This window comes from Xiphophorus hellerii, chromosome 5 (genome assembly GCF_003331165.1).
Source record: "Xiphophorus hellerii strain 12219 chromosome 5, Xiphophorus_hellerii-4.1, whole genome shotgun sequence".
Taxonomy (NCBI): Eukaryota; Metazoa; Chordata; class Actinopteri; order Cyprinodontiformes; family Poeciliidae; genus Xiphophorus; species Xiphophorus hellerii.
The window spans coordinates 29,727,946-29,749,483 of NC_045676.1; the positions used below are offsets into that span (position 1 = coordinate 29,727,946).

The 21,538-nt window shown below is 39.0% G+C and overlaps 1 protein-coding gene across 1 annotated transcript in view; it reads right to left on the bottom strand.

Moving 5' to 3' along the window:
- mad1l1 (mitotic arrest deficient 1 like 1) overlaps window positions 1-21,538 on the bottom strand; it is a 54,213-nt gene that overhangs the window by 26,097 nt on the left and 6,578 nt on the right. Inside the window, exons 10-17 of the mRNA XM_032563642.1 lie at window positions 20,572-20,658; window positions 19,629-19,773; window positions 15,080-15,220; window positions 14,547-14,603; window positions 13,547-13,638; window positions 12,871-12,961; window positions 4,425-4,650; window positions 2,988-3,181 (exon numbers count right to left, since the gene is read on the bottom strand). Coding sequence (XP_032419533.1) covers window positions 2,988-3,181; window positions 4,425-4,650; window positions 12,871-12,961; window positions 13,547-13,638; window positions 14,547-14,603; window positions 15,080-15,220; window positions 19,629-19,773; window positions 20,572-20,658 — 1,033 coding nt within the window. The remainder of the gene's footprint in view (window positions 1-2,987; window positions 3,182-4,424; window positions 4,651-12,870; window positions 12,962-13,546; window positions 13,639-14,546; window positions 14,604-15,079; window positions 15,221-19,628; window positions 19,774-20,571; window positions 20,659-21,538) is intronic.

Sequence of the window (21,538 nt, forward strand, 5' to 3'; positions counted from 1 at the left end):
GCTGGAGTTGTAGAATTTTAATGATGAAAAGCAGGAAAATGTTGCAACAACACCTAAAGCCATGACAAAGACTGAAACAGAAATTCTTCTAGCCATTGCGTAATGAGGCAGACCTCAGTCATGCTGAGAGAAGACAGGGCATGACCAGACAAGAATCTTCTCCAACAATTTCAGTTATTCCCAAACCATAGCAATGTTTTGAGGGCTGACAAATAATTTGACTGAAGGTTGGTGAAACATGTCAATCAACGTGTCGCACAGCGATGAATTCATTAACAGACGATGAGTAGAGGAGCGCGACTGTGGCCAGTTAAACAGCTTAGATATCATAGAAGGGAGATTTGGTTGCCTCTGCTGAAAGGGGAATATTAGCAGGATTACCTGGCAACCCTGTTGGTGTGGTGCTTAACGTTAGAATCCCATTTGTAAGGGCTTCTATGCTTCCTGTTTAAAATGCCATTTTGTTTGCTTTTAACGCTGCTGGATTGCAACCAGGTGGTCGGTAGATCATAGAATGACGACGCAGGAGAAGTAGTAGCTACATGCTGAAGGGGAAACACAGACTGATCTAACATTTATTACAATACTGGAAAAGTTATTTTCCAACAGAGTGAAGGAAAATTGTTCCAGTACACAGAGGGATAAAATTTTGAAGTTCTGTTACTGCGCGCCGGTGCATAGCGACCCACTTAAAGCAGTAAGAGTACGACTCGGGTTTGACTTGCATATAAAATTCCGATATATTTTATGTTCAAACACTGGATGTTTTTTTAGAAGATAGACCTGTACCTAATACAAATGAAAAATAACATATAGTTAAGTAGTTGTTCCAAAAATGAATACCTCGTCAGATGACCTTTAATGCTTTAAGTCTTAATGAGGATAGTGTGGGGTTTTTCATTATAGTTTAGTTTTACTTCGTTGTGACTTTTTGTCTAATTCAGTTAGTTTTTAGTTAAATATTGTTTAGTTTGAGTTTACTTTTTAGTAGTTATGGTAGTAGGTTTGGATTTTTCGTATTTTTGTTAATTTTTGGTGCAGAATTTTAAAAAGAGTCAAGAGGTGTATTGCGGACTTGGTAGCGTTATGAGGAGTATGGAGTACGGTAAATTGCTGACAGCTGACATAAACTGCTTGTGTAATCAATTTTAGATCAGTTCAAAAAGCTAATAAATAGATCCGTAAACAGAAAAGCTTAAGGATATTATATCTATAATTTCAGTATGTTTTAGTTAATTTTATAAGTGCACAATATAGTCCAGTTGTTGGTAGTTTCTCACCCATTAATTACCATTTTTATTTATTTCAGCTTTTGTTATTTCCTTAGTTTTAGTCAGCTACAATAACCTTGGTCTTAATTTTTGCTCATTTCATCTATCACCTATTAATACCTTTTTACAACCCTGTGAACATCCTTCTCTTTGCATGTGAATGGATGAACAGTGAGATGCAATGAGGTTGGTATCAAAAAGATTGAGACTGAGGTATCATGTGATCACTTTAGCATGAAAATGTACACCAAGAGGGTGTATACAATGTGAGTGTGTGTTTTTAGTTTTTAGATGAATATATGAGGTCAACAAATATTGGCAGCAAATTGTCTCCTCCTGCAGGGTCTCAGGTGGGCGAGCTGGGCACACCAGCAGCTGTAATAACACACCTATTCTCACACATTCTCATTCCCCCCCCATTTATAATTTTATGTCACATTTTACCCTGTCGGAACTCAAATTTGTCCTTGAGCAAGGCATTAATTGGCTACAAAGATATTAAACCTGCTCCCTAACTTGCCGGAAATGATTTCCCCACAGTTTGGATTTATTTTAGCTGCAGGACACCCATCATCACACCAGCAAGCAACAACACAGTGATTACCCACTGCTACAAGCTCACATCAGAGCAGAGCAGCAGAGAAAGAGGGAGATGAACAAAAACAGAGAGATAAATGGGATAAATGTGCCCGGCACTGAATGGACAGATGAAAAGAAGAAAAGAGGAAAAGATGCATGAGTGGAGGAAGGTCAACATTTTTCCCTCTCACTAGAGGTGCTTAAGTAAAGGATCTGCTCAACAGATAAGCGACGATCACATACAGTTAGAAATGAACCTACTCAAGCCTACAGGGAGCAAGAGAGAGATTAAAGCCCCGTGTTCCTGACCTAACACTCTGCCAGCCTCTGTGTCACTCACACATAATTCTTCCACTTATGTTCTCATCTCAATGAGACAAGTATCAACTGTATATTTATAAAATGTAGAGGTCAATCAGTATTGAACTCTACATTTAGAGCTTAAATTAGAACTTTACGAGATAACCGGAAGAGAACTCTGGGTTATCTTATTACCCAAAGTTTAAGTCGTTTAAGTCACTGGTTACTTTAAAACTAATAAGCCTGTTAAAAAAGATCTAAGAAAAAGAAATGTAATAAGTAACACAAGACATTGTAAAAAGCACAACTTAATGTCTAAATGTAGTAGAGTTAAAGTCAAAAGCATCCACGATTAAATCTACTTGAGTACTTCCAAGCTTTTGGATTTACCTTTCCTTATTTATCCAGTTTTCACTCCACAACTTTGCTGTTGCTAAGTAACCAAAGAGTGTGTGAGTTAGATGATGCCACCAACCTTGCTTAGCTCACTGTGAGAGCTGGAGAGGCTAAAGCCTTTCCTCTGACTACAACTCCCAGAATGCTGTGCGCTTCCGGATCTACATAGTGAGTACCAGCGGTTGTATTAGCTATTGATATTGATCACGAGTTAGAACTTTGGTCACTTTGGTTACTTATGAATCAAGGCTGAGAAAAGTTTAGCTAAATAAAGTGAGCATGCAGATGATGAGTACGTGAATCTTGAAATATAGTAGTCTATGAATGTTGCACCAGTGAAATCCTTTTCAATTATACTTTTGGTCTAATAACGTTGATGGTAGTCGACATTACAAGTGTTCCCTCCGGTATGGATTGAGTCCTCACTGTAATTTTGCATACCTTTTTGAAGAGTAGAGAGTCCTGCATGTGCTCTGCGTAGACGGAGGTGAGCCTGTACTGGTTCTCAGTGGTTATGTCGATCTGGTAACCAGTCAGGACGTAGCAGACGGTGCGGAACTCCTGAATCTTCTTTTGAAACACCTCCTTCAGCCTCTGGTTCCTCAGCTCGGAGCTCTCCATCTGCTTACGTAAATCTAGAGCAAAATATAATAATTACTATACGCCTGCACTGAATAAGTTTTACGTATGAATTTCAGCCGTCTGTGAAAGACATCATCTTTGTAAGAATTTAGCATTCTCCACCTATTCTCACTACACTGACGCAGCACTGACGGGCAGATCCAAAACAAAACAAATGCAATGTCTACAATATAAAGTAAAATCACAGCTGGATGCTCATCACAGCAGAAACAGGACCAGGTATCACTTGAACTTGTCCAGCAAAAATTCAAATAAATTCAGTTTGTTTCTATAGTAAATAGCTATGCTGCTGTAGGCTGAGTAAATTCTGCTAGTTTATAGTCTGGTTATGACAGTAAACTAGTTGTAACCAGGCTTGTCACCATAGCAAATTTAGTTGGACAATAAATTGTGCCAGTAGTTATTGTGATAAACGACACTATTGTTGTTTTGAGACCATTTTCAAGCACATATGATAAATTGCATAACAAAGCAAGTTTGCCATCTCAAAGATCCATAAACTTTAATTTTGTTAATAAAATACTTGACACTGGAACTGGAAGATATATTAAGTGTCTGAAATAAAACAAATCAAAAACAATCAAATGGAAAAATAACTACACACAAACAAACACACACACGGCAGACACAACTGATTAAGTATCTGTCAACAAAATTGCCTTTCAAAAAATATGAATCATCAGAATGCAAATCATTGAGTTCATTTTAATTTACTGTGGGATTAATTCATTTCTTGCTTATTATAACATCTTATAAAAACATGTTTTTTACATATTTGTTAAATTGAGGCAGACAGACAACATGTGAAGAAATCAAGCTCCTCTGCCTCCTCACAGTGGTTCTACTGCCATCTGCACAAATGTACCACTGCTGGTCAGAAACAACCAATCAGAGCCAGGAGGAGTGTCTCGGTGCTGCTAATCAAGCTCTTGTATGTACCACTCACACCCTCCCTCTTGCTCTCTGCTCCGACACAGCTCCTCCTACCACGAATGCTAAGGCTAGTTAGCATGGCTAAAATCAGATAAACAGTTTTCTCCACTGTTAGCCCAGAAAGGCAGCTGCGAGGCTCAACATTTATTCTTTTTTATTAACTTCAATCTTATTTATAAATATGTATTAAACTAGCAAAAACTAAAACTGTTTGGAGTTCTACAAACAATTATTTTTGCCATGCTTTCATCAAGAGCCAATTCAGTACTAATCAATGACGCGTTTCCATATTGGGGATCTTACCCAGCACTTCTTTGGATGGGGGTAAGGTGATGCTAAAGCCAGGAGTATGAATGCTGGAGTCGTCCTGTGAGGCCACGCCTCCTTCCTGGTAGGAACGTACGAGTTCCCTCAGACGAGTCAGTTCCTCTTGGACCGCCCCCGCTTCCTGCCGAAGCTGCTGCTTGGCCTCGGCGGTTGGGTTCAGCTTCAGGTGGATGACGCGGGTTTTGACGGGATCGTAGTCTCCCTGAACCAAGCAGAAGAACAGGTAATATCTTAGTCCTTCAATAATCACTCGTCCTGATTAGAGTGAAGAAGCTTAACGACATTTGAATAAAAGCTTGCAGATGATTTTTACAAACTTAAATCACGAAACATCAGTTTCTGATAAAATAGTAATTTTCTTTTTTTGTTTTGCATAATATACAAGATGAAGTTATAGAGAAACCACAAAACGCTTTAAATAGCAGCTTCATAGGTTTTAAAATGGTATCGTTCGTGTTTGAATTCATCTTGATTAAATAATAATAGATAAGTGGAAAAGACAATTTCCCTGAAGGAAAATCCCAGAAGGAGGGAGAGATCAATCGATCTATTAATCTATCAATATAATCTATCTCATCTAAACCGGCAGGCATTTGAGTCTCAGAGGAAATCCAGAGCTGGTTAACATACCATCTGTGTTTGAAATCGATAACAAAAATAATGTGTATAGCCAGCCAATAAGTTGCATGTCTAAAGGAAGGAACACATGGCCAATTAAAATAGCCACCACAACATTTGAAGCTACAAGACAAGAATAGAAAATTCTACACTTGTTACAATGTCATTTCATATACAACACACGGACAGATTCTTTGGCAGCAGCAGGACATGAGAATAATTAGACATCTTGAAGCTCAAAGGTCTACAGTCCTGACTTCGGTCATAAATATACCAGAGAAAAGAAAAGATGTCATAATCCCTTATATTGTATAATGGGAGGCATTACAGTTTGCAGGAACACTTTTCAGTTCCACATGCAGTGAGTTTCAGAACTTTTACTGGTTTTTATTTTTAACATAATTACTTTCCCCCTCGACTCGGCAGCGCGTCGCTTGTTTCCTTAAATATTTTTTATTAAAATAAATGTAATTAGATGTTTCCATTAGCTATGAGCAGCAACTGTCCAAATTAACAAAAATAAACAAATGAAAAATATCACTATGTGAAAACTTCCTGCATAGGATTTATGCTAGTCTTACATAAAAATTAGCATTTCAACAAATGAGCGTTGAATCCCACTCAGTACCAAAGTCTCAAAGGTTCAGAGGTTTTGTGATCCAAAACAAAAGAATAAAAAATAAAAAAATATCCTCACATAAGCCTGTCACTTTAACAAATTTGACTTATTAGCATAAAAATTGAATAATAATGCAAGTACACAATCTCAAAGATTAAGCTAATTTAAAAGAAAATTTACACTGGAACTGGAAGACATTTTAAATATTCAGAATGTATAAACCAACAAAACACATATAAAATTGATTACGAAGTCTCTGTAAATAAACATATTAATCAGACAAGGGAAACAGATAAAACTAGCGGTTAGAATTTTTGTGAAAAGATGCAAACAGACTACTGGGTGTCAAACGTTTGCAGCATTTTTAGGAATGTTTGTTTTTTAATGAGACTAAAGGACATCTCTAGCAATTAGGAAAATCATCTTTTGAGCTGGCCTTTATGTATTTTGTTTGTTGATTAAACACCTCTGTGATTGTGGATTGTGCTCAAACATGCAGACAAGCTAGCAACACAATACAAGCAAGTTGAAAAATGTCAAACTTTTGTCGCTGCTGTTGCTATCGCATCCCCTGAGTTGGGCGGATTGCTGCCGCTTGTAGCTGTCATTTGTCGCTACCCGTATGTCGAGCTAATTACTCTAAGAATGCGAGAAGAGGAGGAGTCAGAGTGAAACTTTTGTCACCCAGTTTTCTTGGTAGAAAGAAAACGCACACGACGAAAACAGGCAATTATCAACCTCATTTTAATTCATCATTTATTTGTTGCGACAGACCTATTTTGACCAAGTGGATTCATTAGAATCTCCGCCAGGATGTGCCATGGAGACTTGAGCTTTAGGGGAGTTAATGGATAAGCAAGAGAAGACTGAGGTTGTGTCTGAAAAGCTTAAAGGAAGAGCTCTCTCCCTAGCAGCAACTTGCATGGATGGCTCAGCTTTAAGGTCTCCATTTCTGTGTTGCAGTGTCAAAAGCTACATGCAAGACAAAAAACATCACAGGGGAATAACTGAAATGTGCATTGCAAGATATTTTTAGTCAGAATGGGCTGTAATTAATAAAAACCGAATGTTGGGGTGACCTTTGTATCTTGTGACAAGTAATTAGGAGAGCATTTACCACGTCAACAAGACTAATGGTTTTTTGTCATTTACTGCTGAAACTTTCTGTGCTCAAAAAGTCAGACTAACTCAAAAAGGTTCTCGCAGGGTATTTTTAAAAATAATATACAGCAGGGGTTTTCAAAGTGTGGCAGAGCCAACTCACCCCTCAAGCACCCTGCCTACTACTTTATAAGGGTTCCAAGCCTACAGAGGGGGCAGAACAGGGGATGGAAAGCAAGCCTGTTTGCCTACTCCAGGAAACTGCTTGATCTTGAAGTAGTAAGGACTGAAATTTACAAATCTTGGTCAAATTACGTAGAGGTTTGGGGACGGGCAGAGCCTGGACTTAGGTTAAATTGTAATGGCAACACCAAGTGGTGGAAGACGGATGTTTGTCGCCTTTAACGACTGAATGCAATCCAGTCAAATTGACTGCTCCATTGGAGCATGGAACCCTTTGTAATTGTACAGGTTTTTCCTTATTGGTATTATTACTTTCTGCTAAAACACATTGGGCTGAAGAACCAGAAAATGATGGAAAACATCTAATATGGTAATCTGGTAGAGAAAGCTAACCACTACTCAGACAGAGGACTAGCAGAAGTCGATGCGTTTTAGCTAATAACCTTTGAACTATAAATCCTACAATCAAAAACCTTGAATTGTGTGAATCCTTGGATGATTCTGCATCACTTTGCTTTTGTGCATCACTAACACAAAAGTTAATTGGCAATCAATCAAGTCTACTGGTATTGTAAATTTCATCAACAAGGCAATTCAAAGTGTTGTACATGATAAAAACACAAAAATAAAAAGTCATAAAAACAACATACAGTCACCATTTGAAAAGCTAGTAACAAACATTACATTTTGAGTCAGAGCCTTTTTCAGAATCATTAATACACATCAAATATATTGTTTACATCTTCATCACATTTTATGATTACACAAGAAATTAAGACATACTCGCGTAATGATTTTTTTTTTTGTGGACATTTTGGTGATGGGGACGCTGTGGGGTTAAAAAGTTTATCTCTGCACAATCATTGGATTAAATTACACCAAACTTGGTACAGATGTTCCAGACAACACCCTCAGGCCACAGCCTGAATATGATTATGAAGTGTGTTGTATGTTGCCTCACATTTGATCAAATCTCAAAGTTGAGTGAGGAAAAATCACACATCATAAATAAGTAGTGGACAATTTTCTAAATATGACCACTGGGTGGCTAAAATTTAAGCATTTAAGCACCGAAGATCTTAGCAAACTAAGCAGCTGCTTAGTTTGCTTTTGCCTTGGGCTGGCTCTAAATGTGACCAACTTTACAGAGCTTGTTTTAAGAACCCTGGGGAGAATGGACAAAGTAGAATGGAAAGGCAATCTACTACTACTTGATCTTTTCTTTTTTTTTTTCTCTCTTTCTTGCTCCTTTTTTTTTAATCAGTCTGCTTTTATTAACTGGGTCACCTGATTTCCTAAATAGCCAGTACAAAATGTGTCAGGATGCATTTAAATGGAGAAACATGGGCTTCTGTCATGTTCAAGTACCATAACACAAAACTAGCACAAAAACATTTTCTGATTAGTCTGCTGAGCTGACTTAGACTAATTTTCTCTCCACATATTCTTAAGGAAAGAAAACTCTTTTTGTGTGTTTCACACAAACATCTACGACAATCAATGTTCGAAAAAGAAGCTTTTCAGACATCTTCAGAATGTTTGTCAATGAGAGAGCGCAGGGCTTGGTGGCTTCCTCCTACCACCTAGAAGTTTTATCGGAGAATATGCTGGCCAGTCGACAAAAACTAATCCTAATCAAAGATTTCCTGCACTGCCTTATCTTTTATGTGGCATGAAAGCTCAAAATCTCCCACAGTGAAAAAGCTGTGCAATCTTTTGGCAGAGTTTGCAGGTGGCTACTTAAGAACTTTGACCGTGATTGGTATTTGTCATTTCCAAGCCACAGTTATCACCTCCAATAATCCATTTAAGGGTTCCCCCAGAGGCCACGCATGGAAAAGTGGCAGATCATATTACATTCAGAGTGGCAAGCGAGGCTCCAGCAAAGTCTTTTTTAATTTATTTAAAAAGCAATAGCAAGCAGCTTTCCACTGACTCATTCTCTTTTTGTATTTGTAAAAGTAGACTCAAACGTTTGATGGTGTTATTAAGACGTTATAAAAGTAATGTCATGCAGCTCTGAGAACCGCATCCACAGCAGAGGCAAATGTAGAAACTTAACAAAAAAAAAATCACCACAATCTAACTTAAGCCTCTTCAAATAGTTCCAGTACAGTGAACCCTCGCTATATCACGATTCCCCTTTCACGGTCTCGCTGCTTCACGGATTTGCATCGTGCATTGTGTTCTGCATTCTGATTGGCTAAACTATCTCTCCGCTTCTTCTCTACCTGTGTGTCAACAACGTTGCGGATTAATATGTACACGTACGTAAAACAGCTTGCCATATTTAACATAATCGATGGTGGCTTGTCGGTTTATAAGAATATTTTTGCCCAAAAGAAAAAAGAGCGGCAAGAACTACTGATAACTATGTTCTTCTCTCGAAAAAACACACCTGCACCTTTAGAAGAAATAAAAACCCGCTACAGAGTGGAGTCAGGATGCAGCGGCTCAGTCAGAAGAGCAGTGAAATATACGTGTGTCACTATTTGTCCTACTGTACTTTGTATTTTTTTTCATAATCATTTTTTATTTTCTCCCGTTCTAATCCAATGACTCAGGTCGCGGTGGGGCGGCGCTGATCTCCGCAATTCGGGCAAGGGAATCCGCCTTCAGTTTGTATTAAAATTATTATTTTACAGTACAGTAGTTATTTGTAAAAAAAATAATAATAATAATAATGTTTATACAGTACTTTTTATTTGTTAAACAAATGTTTGGGCCTGTAAAAAGGTTTTGTTCTTTGGTTTCAATGTATTATGGAGTATTTCATTGTATAATAATTGTAAAAAAAAATAAAGGTTCCTACTTCGCGGATTTCGCCTATCGCGGGTTCTTTTTGGAACGTAACCCCCGCGAAAAACTAGGGTTCACTGTACTTATGTTTGTGCCTCATTATATGATGATTTTATAGGGGCATTTTATAGCACAGTCACTATTATGCTATATACATATATAGTTAACATAGTTACATAGTCAAGTAACTATGTTAACTTCAGTTGTTAAAAAATGCTACATATTCAAATTTGACTTTAAAAAATTTGACTTTGTCATTTAATGCCTTGAAATACGGCCTCTGTCTCTTTAAGAAACTCCTCCTTTTTCTGAAACTCTGCCTCCAGGAAGCCATTATAACATGGCTCCTCTATTAACCCTTTAACAAAGTGTTTACCAGCGTTTCACTCAGAAGTAGCTCCTATAATGAGCTCAGAAGATGCTCAGTTTCACCAGGTGTTTGCTAATTGATGCTGGCTAGTCTGAAGGAGCTGAGTGGGGGAGCTCAGCTCCTTCAAATCCAGCTCCACGATTACCACAAACCTGTCCATCCAAAGTGAGCAAGCCCAACCTGTCTGTCCACGAAACAAGACGTGTCCATGCCGTCCAAAGAGCTGCACTGAGCCGTTCGTGCACCTCTGAATTTTTGCAACATTTAGCACTTTTTAAAAAACAAAAACACACTTTTTGCGATAAAAAAAAAAAAAATTCACTTCCCCTGCGCTCCTACCACCAGGATTAGCAGATTTTCTGGGGGAAATCCTGCTTAACAATAAATTCTGGTACGGAATCACAAGAATGTTTAACTAAACAACAGTTTCAGAATTTGCACATGGATGCAACCAGTTTAATGCCTGTTTATGTATATTTCAAATAGAATTACAGTTTGAATCTCTTGACAAGTCTTGGTTTAATGTCTGCATTGTGTGTTGTTTAGAGTCCATCAAGGTGCATCTGGGAAGAGAGTCCCCTGTCTTGTTTTATGGTCATGTTGAGATAGATTTTAAGTTTGCTAAGATAAAATATGACTAAATTTGGTTCCAATTGCCATCAGGTATCCTTTTATGATCAATAATACAAAACCTCTCAGCTAGAGTGCTTGGCAATTACAATACCAAGGTATTTACTAGGCATTGTGCTGCCTTAAATATTCATTCTTTGCTGAACATTTAATGGCTTAAGTGGGTTTTTGCTAATGCTGAAATGTTTCATGCCTTTGAACCTTGACAAATTACTAAACTCCCTGAGCAATTTTAATGAATAAAAGCAATTGTATAACATATTTCATGACAAAGAGAGATGGAGAGATTGATAATGAGTCAATTTAGGGTTAGACTAGAGCAATCTGTGACAGTCGGTGTAACGAAAGTTCTCATTGTGAGGTTTTTGAGGCATTCACTTCTGAATGCCACTCAGTCATGCCCATTCAGTCATTGATTTCCACCCTCCAACGCCTCACCAGCCAGTCAGTCATCTCTCCACGCAGACTGATGAGCAGTTCTCTCTCACTGGGGGAGTCAAAAAAATTAATTCCTATGAATTGACCCAATGCATTGACTGAGTAACCTCGAAACATGCAGAAATTCACCCCTTCGGTCAGTCGGCCGCTGCCTTAAAGGTAGCGGTCATGCTTGGAGAGATGTGGATTTAATTTATTCCAAGGCTAAATGGAGCTAAAACGCTCGGCCACACAGATTTCATTAAAGTGCCTTGGCAGGCTTAGTTTGGTGCAGTTTAAGTCAGAGGGAGTTACAGAACCTGAGATAAAACATGAACTCTCATACATAAGCAATATGTGGAGGCAGGGAGGCGAGGGAAGGATCCCCAAAATAAAAACAGCCACAGGCAAAGACAAAAGGTTATTAAATAATTTTGTTAGATTAAAATAGTTCAATTAAATGTGTGCATTTGTGTCAGCAGTGTTGATCCCACTACCCGTCAGCAATAGTATAATTTTATCACATTTTAGGGCAGTATTATGTAAAATCGACTCGTACCTCATATTCTAAAGTTATTCTCTCATCAAAAACATACATGTGTTGCCTTGATTCTTTCACGTAATTTTGAGAAATCCTTCAATCTCCTCTGGCAACCATTCTCATCAAAACACCTAGATGGACCTACTTCCGTCTTCAAGACGCAGCTCTTCCTCACAGCTGCAGCTGCAAAGTTTCCGCTTCATTGAACACCCACACCCCGCAACTTCCCCACTCAGCTCCTTCAGACTAGCCAGCAGCAATTAGCAAACACCTGGTGGAACTGCAGATCCACTGAGTTCATTATAGGAGCTACTTCTCAGTGCAACGCTGGTAAAACCTTTGCTAAAGGGTTAGTAGAGGATCACTGTTGTGATGACTTTCTGAAGACGAAGTCACAGAAGAAGGAGGAGCTTTTAAAGAGACAGAGGCTATATTTCAAGGCGTTAAAGTAGGAAGTAAAATTAATTTTAAGCCAGGGTTTCCCCCAGTGTTTTATAAGCTTGGCAAGCATTTTTAAAATGGTTGCATTTTTTAAGCCTTTATTGTTGGTGTTCAGCTGTCAATTTTCCAATAACACATAATTATCAAGTGATATTTTTAAATTTTCTGTCAACTTTAAACATTTTTTAAAAAAAACACGACGGGCCGCTGGATGAATGTCTGCCCAAGCACCCAACAACCGGGATTAACAAGTTTTTGGGGGAAACCTTATAGGTAATATTTGATATATAGCATTTTTCTGCTATATATATAGTATTTTTAACTGAAGCTAACATAGTTGCTTGATTGTGCTATAAATTGGCACTATGAGCCTGGAAGACACATAATACTCCCCCTTTCATAACTAAACAGCTAAATGTATTCACCCCTGTCCAAATCTGTGTTCACTGTAATCCTTTCATCCAATAAAAGAATGGGTTTTAATCCACCTTCGGCTCTGCAGCTACTTAACTGGACGCTGTTGGAATGACACCTGGGTCCAATTGTGCTTGGAAAAACTGTCAGATATGAAATATATTTTCGTGCATCAATCCACAGCGGCTTACCGGACAGGCCGCTACCCCTGGGGTTATTAAATTTGTTCCTTTGTGCCAGACGACTAAATCCATTACAAAAGCCAGTTGGAGGGACGTTTGCTGCCTACCTGCAGGTTGTGTCTCTCCAGTCTCATCTCCAGAATGTTATTCTGCTCTTCCAAACGCTGTCGATCCTTCTCTAACTCTTCAATTTTTTGCCTGAAAATTGCAATTACAACCAAAATAGGTACCATTACAGAAAATGTGTGTGAGGACAGGGTCTGTTAATAAACCATCACCAGAGCAACCATGGTTTTTATATGACTTAGAATGTCAGATTTTATATTAATCGGGATTTCTGAAGATTTCAGTAAAAATTTAAAAAAGAAACAATATATATTTAAAAGGTGAAGTATTATGTAAAAATCTAAATCTTCGTGCTTTACACCATCTTATTTTATTCCCTCATCAAAAACATACCTGAAGTTTCTGGAGACAGAATGTTTAATGTTAATGTTATGATTACTCCTTATAGCAACTCAAAACTCAGAAATAAATCATAGCTTATTGCTGAAGAAGGTGGCTATTTAGACAGCTATAGCCAAGAATGTTAACGGAAAGTTGATTGGAATGAAAAATGTGTTCTGAAAAATGGTGCAAAACAAGGATAACCGTGGTGTTGGCTCAATGTGTTTTATCAAGTTGATTAAGCCAGGTCTAAAACTTAGATAATTAAAGTGAACACCCTTTTTGAAATCCTGCAGAGATCCTGAACAATTACAACTAGTCGTATAAATTTAATACCTTAGTATGTTGACCTCTTCTTTGTTCAGTGAAGAGCTGCAGTCAGCTGAAGAAGCCACTTGCGTCTTTGCAATCTCCAACTCAAGCTCCAGCTAGAACAGACAAGAGAAAAAATAAAATGATCTTAGTGCACCAACATTACACCAATGGGCCGTACGCCCGGCAGAAACCTTCAGCCTGCAGACAAAGTGACGTCATGAGCGTGACCTCCCAGAGCTGGGGGCAACAAAGCTGCTCTCAGACGACGACTATCATTGGTTTTAGCTGTGAAATAATTATCAACATAATGCGCTAAATCTTAAATGCACGGCTGATAAATAAAAGAAAAAGGGACGAGATGCTTTGCTATTAATTGTGAACATACAACTAGATAAGGTACAAAGGTGTCACATTTCACAGGTCAAGAAAAGTTTTATTTACAAGAAAATAAAAGGGTCAGGGAAGTATGTCATTTATGCTAGCTTGACTTTGACAATATTAGATGGAGATGTGCTGCGGAATTCGGTGTGTTTCGGTTCAGTTAAAAAAAAGAAAAATATGACCCACAAACACCGACTCTGACAGATCATCAGTACAACGGGAGTTTAGATTAGCTAATCAACCACCGCTGTGTTCGGACAATTACTTAATAATACTCGCAAAATAAACATAAAGAAACATGATTCTTTAACAGACTGAATGTTCTGTTCTTTGCAAGAAATATTTGTATGTTTTTTGGTGTTTTATCTTGATACACTGGTGGAGCTGTTGTCAGTCAATTGCCATGGCAACAAACCTGTGCATAGCATAGCATACACAGAGAGCAAGAAAAATGAAGAATAGGAGTGATTTAGAGTTTGATTTGTTTGGGCCGCGCAACCACAAAAACCAATAATTAAATTAAGAATACCTACATCTCCAGATTTCATTTTGTTAACAGAATTGTTCTACCATGGCAGAGCAGCTGGGTAGGCATGTAAAAGGGCTATCGGGTAAACTGTGAAGTCTAGTGCATACTTACCTTTTGCAGCTGCAGTTTGAGCGTCCCTGTCTCCTCTTGTGCCTTACTGAGCTGGGCCTGAATTGGAAAAAAGAGAAGCAAGTGTTTCTAACAAAAAAGTGAAAATTTACCTATTTTAACGCAAGGTTTCCCTCGGGGTATTATTAGCACTCCATTTACCCAATGCCAGTCTAGGCATCATTTATTTACTTTAAATAGGTCATTTAACCCTTAACAGTTTAGCAAAGACAGATTTATAGATGACTTATTGAACTGGATGTGAAGCCTGCGCCTGGCAAGCCATCATAAATTATTATAACGCGGTTTTGAAAAGCCACTAAAAATGGCTTTTCGGAAGCCTGTATCGGCATTTATATGATCTCTCTGTGAAGGCGAATACTGCACCAATGTAGACACCAAAAATAAAAGCCTGAGTGCTTGCCTGGGTCACTCAACGCAAACCTTAAAATCTTAAAGCTGTCAAAGAATATCAAGCATAAGAAATATGCAAAGAGAAAAGAAGAATAAATAAGTTAAAGACAGTCGTCACACACCTCCATCTCTGCATTGTGGTTTTGTGTCTTCTGCAGAACGTCTTCTGCCTCTTTGACTCGTTTACTGAGTTGAGGAGAATACTCGTTTGACGCCAGCTCACCGTCGTAAGACTCCAGTATAGCACGCATGCCATCACGTTCCTGGAACACAAACATTCAAGCAGTCATGCAGCAGCAAGTTTAAAGACAGAGAATTCCCTCGGTGTACGATAAGCCTGGCGGGCCACCAGGCTTTACTTGTGCCCCCACCAGGCTAAACATTATTTATTAAAGGGGTTTCTTACACACCAGTGACAGTAATAGCAAAGGCAGGCTAAAGAGTTTCTTTGGTGAAACGGTTAAAAGCACCATGGCAACGTGTGGTCAGAATCGGACACTGAGGTCAAGTCTCTTTCTTTATTTACTGGAGCTCAGTAACCACTTCCTGTCTTTACCGGTCTACATGCTAACAACTTCAGTGAATTTTTAAGACTTTATAGTTGGTGTTTAAATGTTGTTAAAGTGTCTTCCAATTACACACAATTACCAAGTCACATTTTCAAATTTTCTTTCAACTTAAAAAAAATTCTTTAACTCAGAAAACATGGTGGATTGCTGAATGGCTGCTCTAGGGTCCCCTCCATTAAGCTTAGCAAATTTTCTCAGGGAAACCCTATAAACACCAAACACCTGTCTCTTCCAGCAGCCACTCTACAACACGTACAACCAACTGACCAGTTCCCACTGGATTGCTAGGTGAGGGGCAGCGCTCGCCGATTCTGAGGTTACAACCGGGAGGTTTTACAGACACCAAAATAATTATCATTACCTTATTGCCAGAAAATGGCTGGATGGTGTTTTGTTTTTTTAACACTTTGACTGCTTCTACAAGCAGGAGAGACCCAAATGGAAGTACAAAAACACGCTTTAACTATGTCAGGATTGTCTGTGTTTGATGAACGTGCTTTCTGTAAATTCTTCTTTTGCTGTTCTTACTTACTCGACACTGACGCCTAGCAGAGCAACTGCAGTTGGTTTAGTTCTCAACTTTGAAAAATTTGTCTAACACGATGACTGGCTTGCTTCAATGTGGGACTAATTATTCTGCTGAAAAGACTTCAACGTTAACAAGTTAACGCAAACGATAAAACTTTAACACATTAATATTACATAATGTAGATTAATGAATCTATCTATCTTGACCTGAAAGCATCTCTCGCATTGAGGGTAAGCGAGTTCACAGCAGCGCATCTCGACACATGAAGAGCATCGAATGACAGCGAAAAACAAGTTTTTTCCCAGCATAATATGTCTGAATGCTGAAAGTAGCCAATATTATTTATTAATCCTTCTGTCAGACGTCATGGACAAAGTGGAAATGCAGGGAAAAACATATAGATGAGCACGGAGATGACCAGGAGCAGCTGCCGCGCAAATGTCCTCCACAGCCATTCCTCTATGCAGAGCCATAGAGGGTAAAATCCCTGTGGTGGAGTGAGCTCTGAGACTCCCCTGGAGGATCCCGACCAGCGGATATATGAGAATGTGAAATAGTCTCACACAACCAATGTGAGAGACGCTGAACAGACAGAGGACTTCCAGCTGAGTTATCTCTGTAACGCACAGACACGGGCAGCGGCGAAGTGCAGCCGTGAGCACTACGTAACACGAGAGTTTATGGACGGGACAGAGGAGATGAGAGAGCTTTGAGGATGAAGAGAGAAGCCAGGAAGAGTCATCGCTCTCTGAGTGAGATCGTCTTTAAGGAGAGCGCATGCAATGCGACTAGCGGCAGCAGCCATTAGCAAACAACTGGTGGAAATATGCAACTGCTGACCTTTTCACACAAACTACTTCTCAGTCCAAAGCTCCTAAGAAGGCTTGTAAATGGCATCATGGAGGAGCAATGTTGTGATGAAGTGCTGAATTGGGATTGTCGGAAAGGGTAGCAGGTTCTTAAAGAGACAGGAGTTAATGTCATGGTGTCAGATACAGCTGCGATGTCAAGTTCTTTGAAGTTGTTTTTGATATTCACAGCATTTTCATTACAAGTGAAGGTAAAAGTGACTACATTGTGCTTTAAAATGGGACTATGTGCCTTGTAATATACATAATACTGCCACTTTAAAAGACAGAAACTTAAGTGGGGCCACAATGACATCTTCAGTCGCTCTGCTCTGAAATTCAAACCCTGATTTTCATGTAGTTTGCAAAAAGGTTACAAGCAAATTTTTATTTTTTTACTTTCTGGATGCAAACGTCGCACGATAGCAGCAGACAAACTCCAATTAAATACAGCACAAAAACCTACTGAAAAATGTTATTTTAGATCTCTAGTAAACAGACAAATCCCCCACAGATTGCTAAACAATGTAAATGAATGTTATGCATTTGAAACGCGCTTGCACAATGCAGACGCTCAAGGTAATGTGCAAGAGGGAATAGAAAACTAAACATCACTAGGAACACAAGTGAAAACCAGACAGAACAAATACGTTTGGAGGTCAGCGTTTGCTCCACATACCAACCAGGAGGGCTTCCAGCTGTTTGTCTATTAACCTGCAGGAAAATACAATTTATCACTTTTCTGTGATAAAATGAAAAATTTAATTTAAAAACGAACATGGCGAAGGAGAACAGAGTGATAAAACCTATTGCTGTTTTCACCATCTATTGTTGCCAAATTGCTTTTCTGTCAACCTCATCTGGTGGCTAAAGATTTCTGTACCCCTAATAGGTCAGTCAGTCGTCCCACAGTTACATACCGAAGGTGATGGTAAGTGCAGGTATTTAGTGGGTGAAGCCTTAAGGCAAAGATTAAAAAAAAATAAAGATAAAAATCAGTTATTTGAAACTGAAAAGAAATGCTGGACTAGTGGGCAAACTATTAAAAAGCTTTATGCGCGTGACACAGAGGACGAGCGATGAACCTTCCAGAAAACAGACGGACGATTACGTTCATGTTGCCACGTTCCATCATAAAGATCAACACATTTCCTGTAATTAAAGGGACAGCGTTAAGTAAAATAAACAATCTTGAGCCTTCCATAATGTAATAATGTTATTTCCTCTCCAAAAACATAGTTTATTGTTGCCGTGATTCTTTCATGAATGTTTGAGAAATGCTTTAAACTCCATGGCAACCAATCAGCTGTGCAAAGCACATGGTTGGACCTAGCTCCGCCTTCAGGGTGCAGCTTCTTCTTAGAGGTCCTCACGCACAATTCCCCATAGTCAGCTCCTTCAGACTAGTCATCGGCAATTAGCAAACACCTGGTGGAACTATATACCTGCTGAGCTCATTATAGAAACTACTGCTCAGTGAGCCACTGGGTTTTTAGAGGAGAGATGCCGTGATAACTTGCTGAAGGGGGAGTTTCAGAAAGCGTAGGAGCTTTTAAAGAGACAGAGGCCCAATTTCAAGGTGTTTAAATTACAAAGTCAGATTTATTTTAAGTCATATTTGATGTATATAACACTTTTACAACAACAAGTTAAAATAATTACTTGATTCTGCTGTAAAATGCCAATATGTAGCTGAAAAACACATAATTCTGCCCCTTTAAAATGTGTTGTCTTAATTAATATGAAGCCAGTTTTGCTTTTCTAGACAAAGAGCATATTTAGAACCTCGTCATGATGTCATTATCGTCTCATCCAGTTTATGCTTGATCCTCCCCGTTTTATTCTGCATTTTCGTGAATGATCACGGTGCCTGGAGTAAATAATAGCACAGATACTATTTATTAAAGTATCCCTGCAAACATGTTCTGTAATATCACAGTCTGTATTACATGATGTAGTTTTAAACAACGGTGGAAGGAAACCCAAAAGGTTTCCAAGTATACCTTTTAAAAAGATAGTTATCATTGGTATTGGCAAATGCCAGAAATGTATGTAAACTTTTGAATTTGAGGAAGGTTACAAGAAAATCTCAAAAAAACATGTTCTTGTTAAGTTTTCTGGAATTTGTATTTAAGTTTTTTTATTCCTTTATTGTCATTGTGCAAGAAAGCATAACAAAAATCTAAATAGAAAAAAAAAAAAAAAGAAAGCAACTCTTGAAGGCACTGAAAATAAATAAATAAATTCAGTATATTTAGATCCATAAATATACTTAATTAAATAGCATAAATATACTTTGGTCTCCTTTAACTTCAGATGCTGAGAAAAAAAATGCGTCCGTGTCATCTTATTCAGCGTATGTAAATATCTGCTTTCAACTGTGTGTGATTAGTGTGCTAAGAGATTGTAGATGACCTGGGGAATAACGCATGCTGAGAAATCGATATCACACGGCGGTCTAGTCAAATACTGCAGTGGGAAAAAGCACGGGATACAAGCCAGAGGAGTCGCATGATATCCAGCGGAGAGTTTGGAAAAGCAAGGATTGATGGGAGAATGGAGAATTCTGTGCAGGTCTTGAGATTCAAATCCCTCCTGCGGCCAGTTTTTGAAGCAACTTGCTGATTTTAGTATAGATGCATACTTGGAGTGGGTGTGTGTGTGTGTGTGTGTGTGTGGGCGTGCGTGTGTGTGTGTTGTTTTTTTTTTATTGATTGCCAGGTACCTTGGTTAACAAAAGTAGTCGTTTCTGTAGTCGTCGAATGAGCGCGTCCTGAGCCTCTCTCTTCTTCTGCTCTTCCACGGTTCTGCCGCACTGCTGGGTCAGCTTTGCCCCGACCTCAGACTGGGAATGCTCCAAGCTCCTGACTCTGACGGCCCGACACAAACGAATAGCAGGAGGAAAGATTTTTGTGTGCAAAAGTGGAGGGAAGGGAAAAAGGAGAAAGCAGATTGATTAGGGCTGAACGTTCAGACAATTTGGGAAGAGCAATTTAAAGCCAATTTCTAATAATATTTCCTCAAAGACAACCTACCTACCCACCTGTCTGCCTGTGTGGCTGACTGATGAGCGTCTAGAAATCATTTGAGGCAGAGATTTGTGTCAAGTCTGATCAATAGGACAATAATTACAACGAAAGCTAATAATTATGCTGCAGAAGTCCCTTTGCAGACTCTCGCCCATTCATCATCCTGAGGTTTTGCTGTGTCTAATGTGTCGTAATGAGCCCAAAACGCTCAGCACAGGAGAAATGCTTGTTAACCAACAAAATCTGGACACGAGCGCAACATTAATAACCGCCAGCACGCATGCAGTCCCTGCAGACATCACCTCAGTCTAAACAGGACGAGTTTAATTAGTAAATTCCCTTTCTCAGAGCAGAGAGAATGTTAACACTCATAACCTCACACACAGACACACACACACACAGACATGCACACCCACGCCTGCCGTCAAGAGTGCTATCAGAGTCAGGACCACTTTAATTAACTTTGTGACAATTAAAGACTTCACAGAGATAGACTCTTAATAGATGCATAGAGAGAGAGAGAGAAGAGAGAAAAGAGGAGAGAGAGAGGGATGCAATGCAAACAGAATGAGAGAAATAAGTCTGAAACAAGAGAGATAGTGGAGGATTTTGTGTGTTTAGTCAGACAGTGTGTGTTACCGGCTGCTGAGTGTGTAGTTCTGCTCTTTCAGAGCAATTTCTCTGTGCTGGATCTGAATCACCTCCCTGGACAGATCCTCCGGTTTCCTGCAGACACACAAAGCACTGGGTAGTGAGCGCACGCATATGCAGAGAGATCACAAAAAAGAAAAAGAAAAAAAAAAACTATATGAGAGCCAGAGCAGAGAGAATGTTAAAACAAAGAGACGTCACTCCATTCTGTTAGCCACTGGGTGGCTCGGTAATAAACCGAGTTAAATTCAAATTATTATAGAAAACAAAGTCATTCAGTGATATATGGTGATACGTAAGAATGACATTTCACCAGAATGAATTTTAACCGGGCCAATCAGGAAGAGAAGGAGAAGTTGTGAACGATGATGTTGATTTTCTGCACCGTCTTAGATTTGTAGTCTGCCTGAAGTTTTAGCAACAGCAGCAGAGGAAGTGAACGAAGCCGTTCAGTCCATGTTGGCCACGTTTCCAAATATCAAATTAACATTAACAGCCATCTTGTTCAGCACTTCTCTCTTCACAGTGGAAGACGGTTTTTTTACAGAACAGACAACTTACGGTAAGCTTCTTAGAGTCAAACTGGCACATAAAAAAACGTCATGGGGAAATGTTACCGACTGGGTAAACATGACATGCGTTTGAATTATTCCAGAAGGACACGGTCGGTCTCTGTCTCAAATGTTATTGTTTACATCACAACATGTCCATACACTTCCCCCTTTTAATATCAGTGGCTCTGGCTCGGAGTCCATCGCATGTGGCTCGCATTCTAAAACCGCTTTTTAGCCACAGTTTCGCATAACCTGGGAGATTGATGGCTTCATGTCAGAGAATTGGTAATGATTTTTTTTCGACAGCTCAGACCTCAATTTTTCTTTGTTTTCTGTCCTCTACTGTATCTACTATGTTCATGTGACTAGCCTAGCCTAGCATAGCCTACTTACCTCTGACT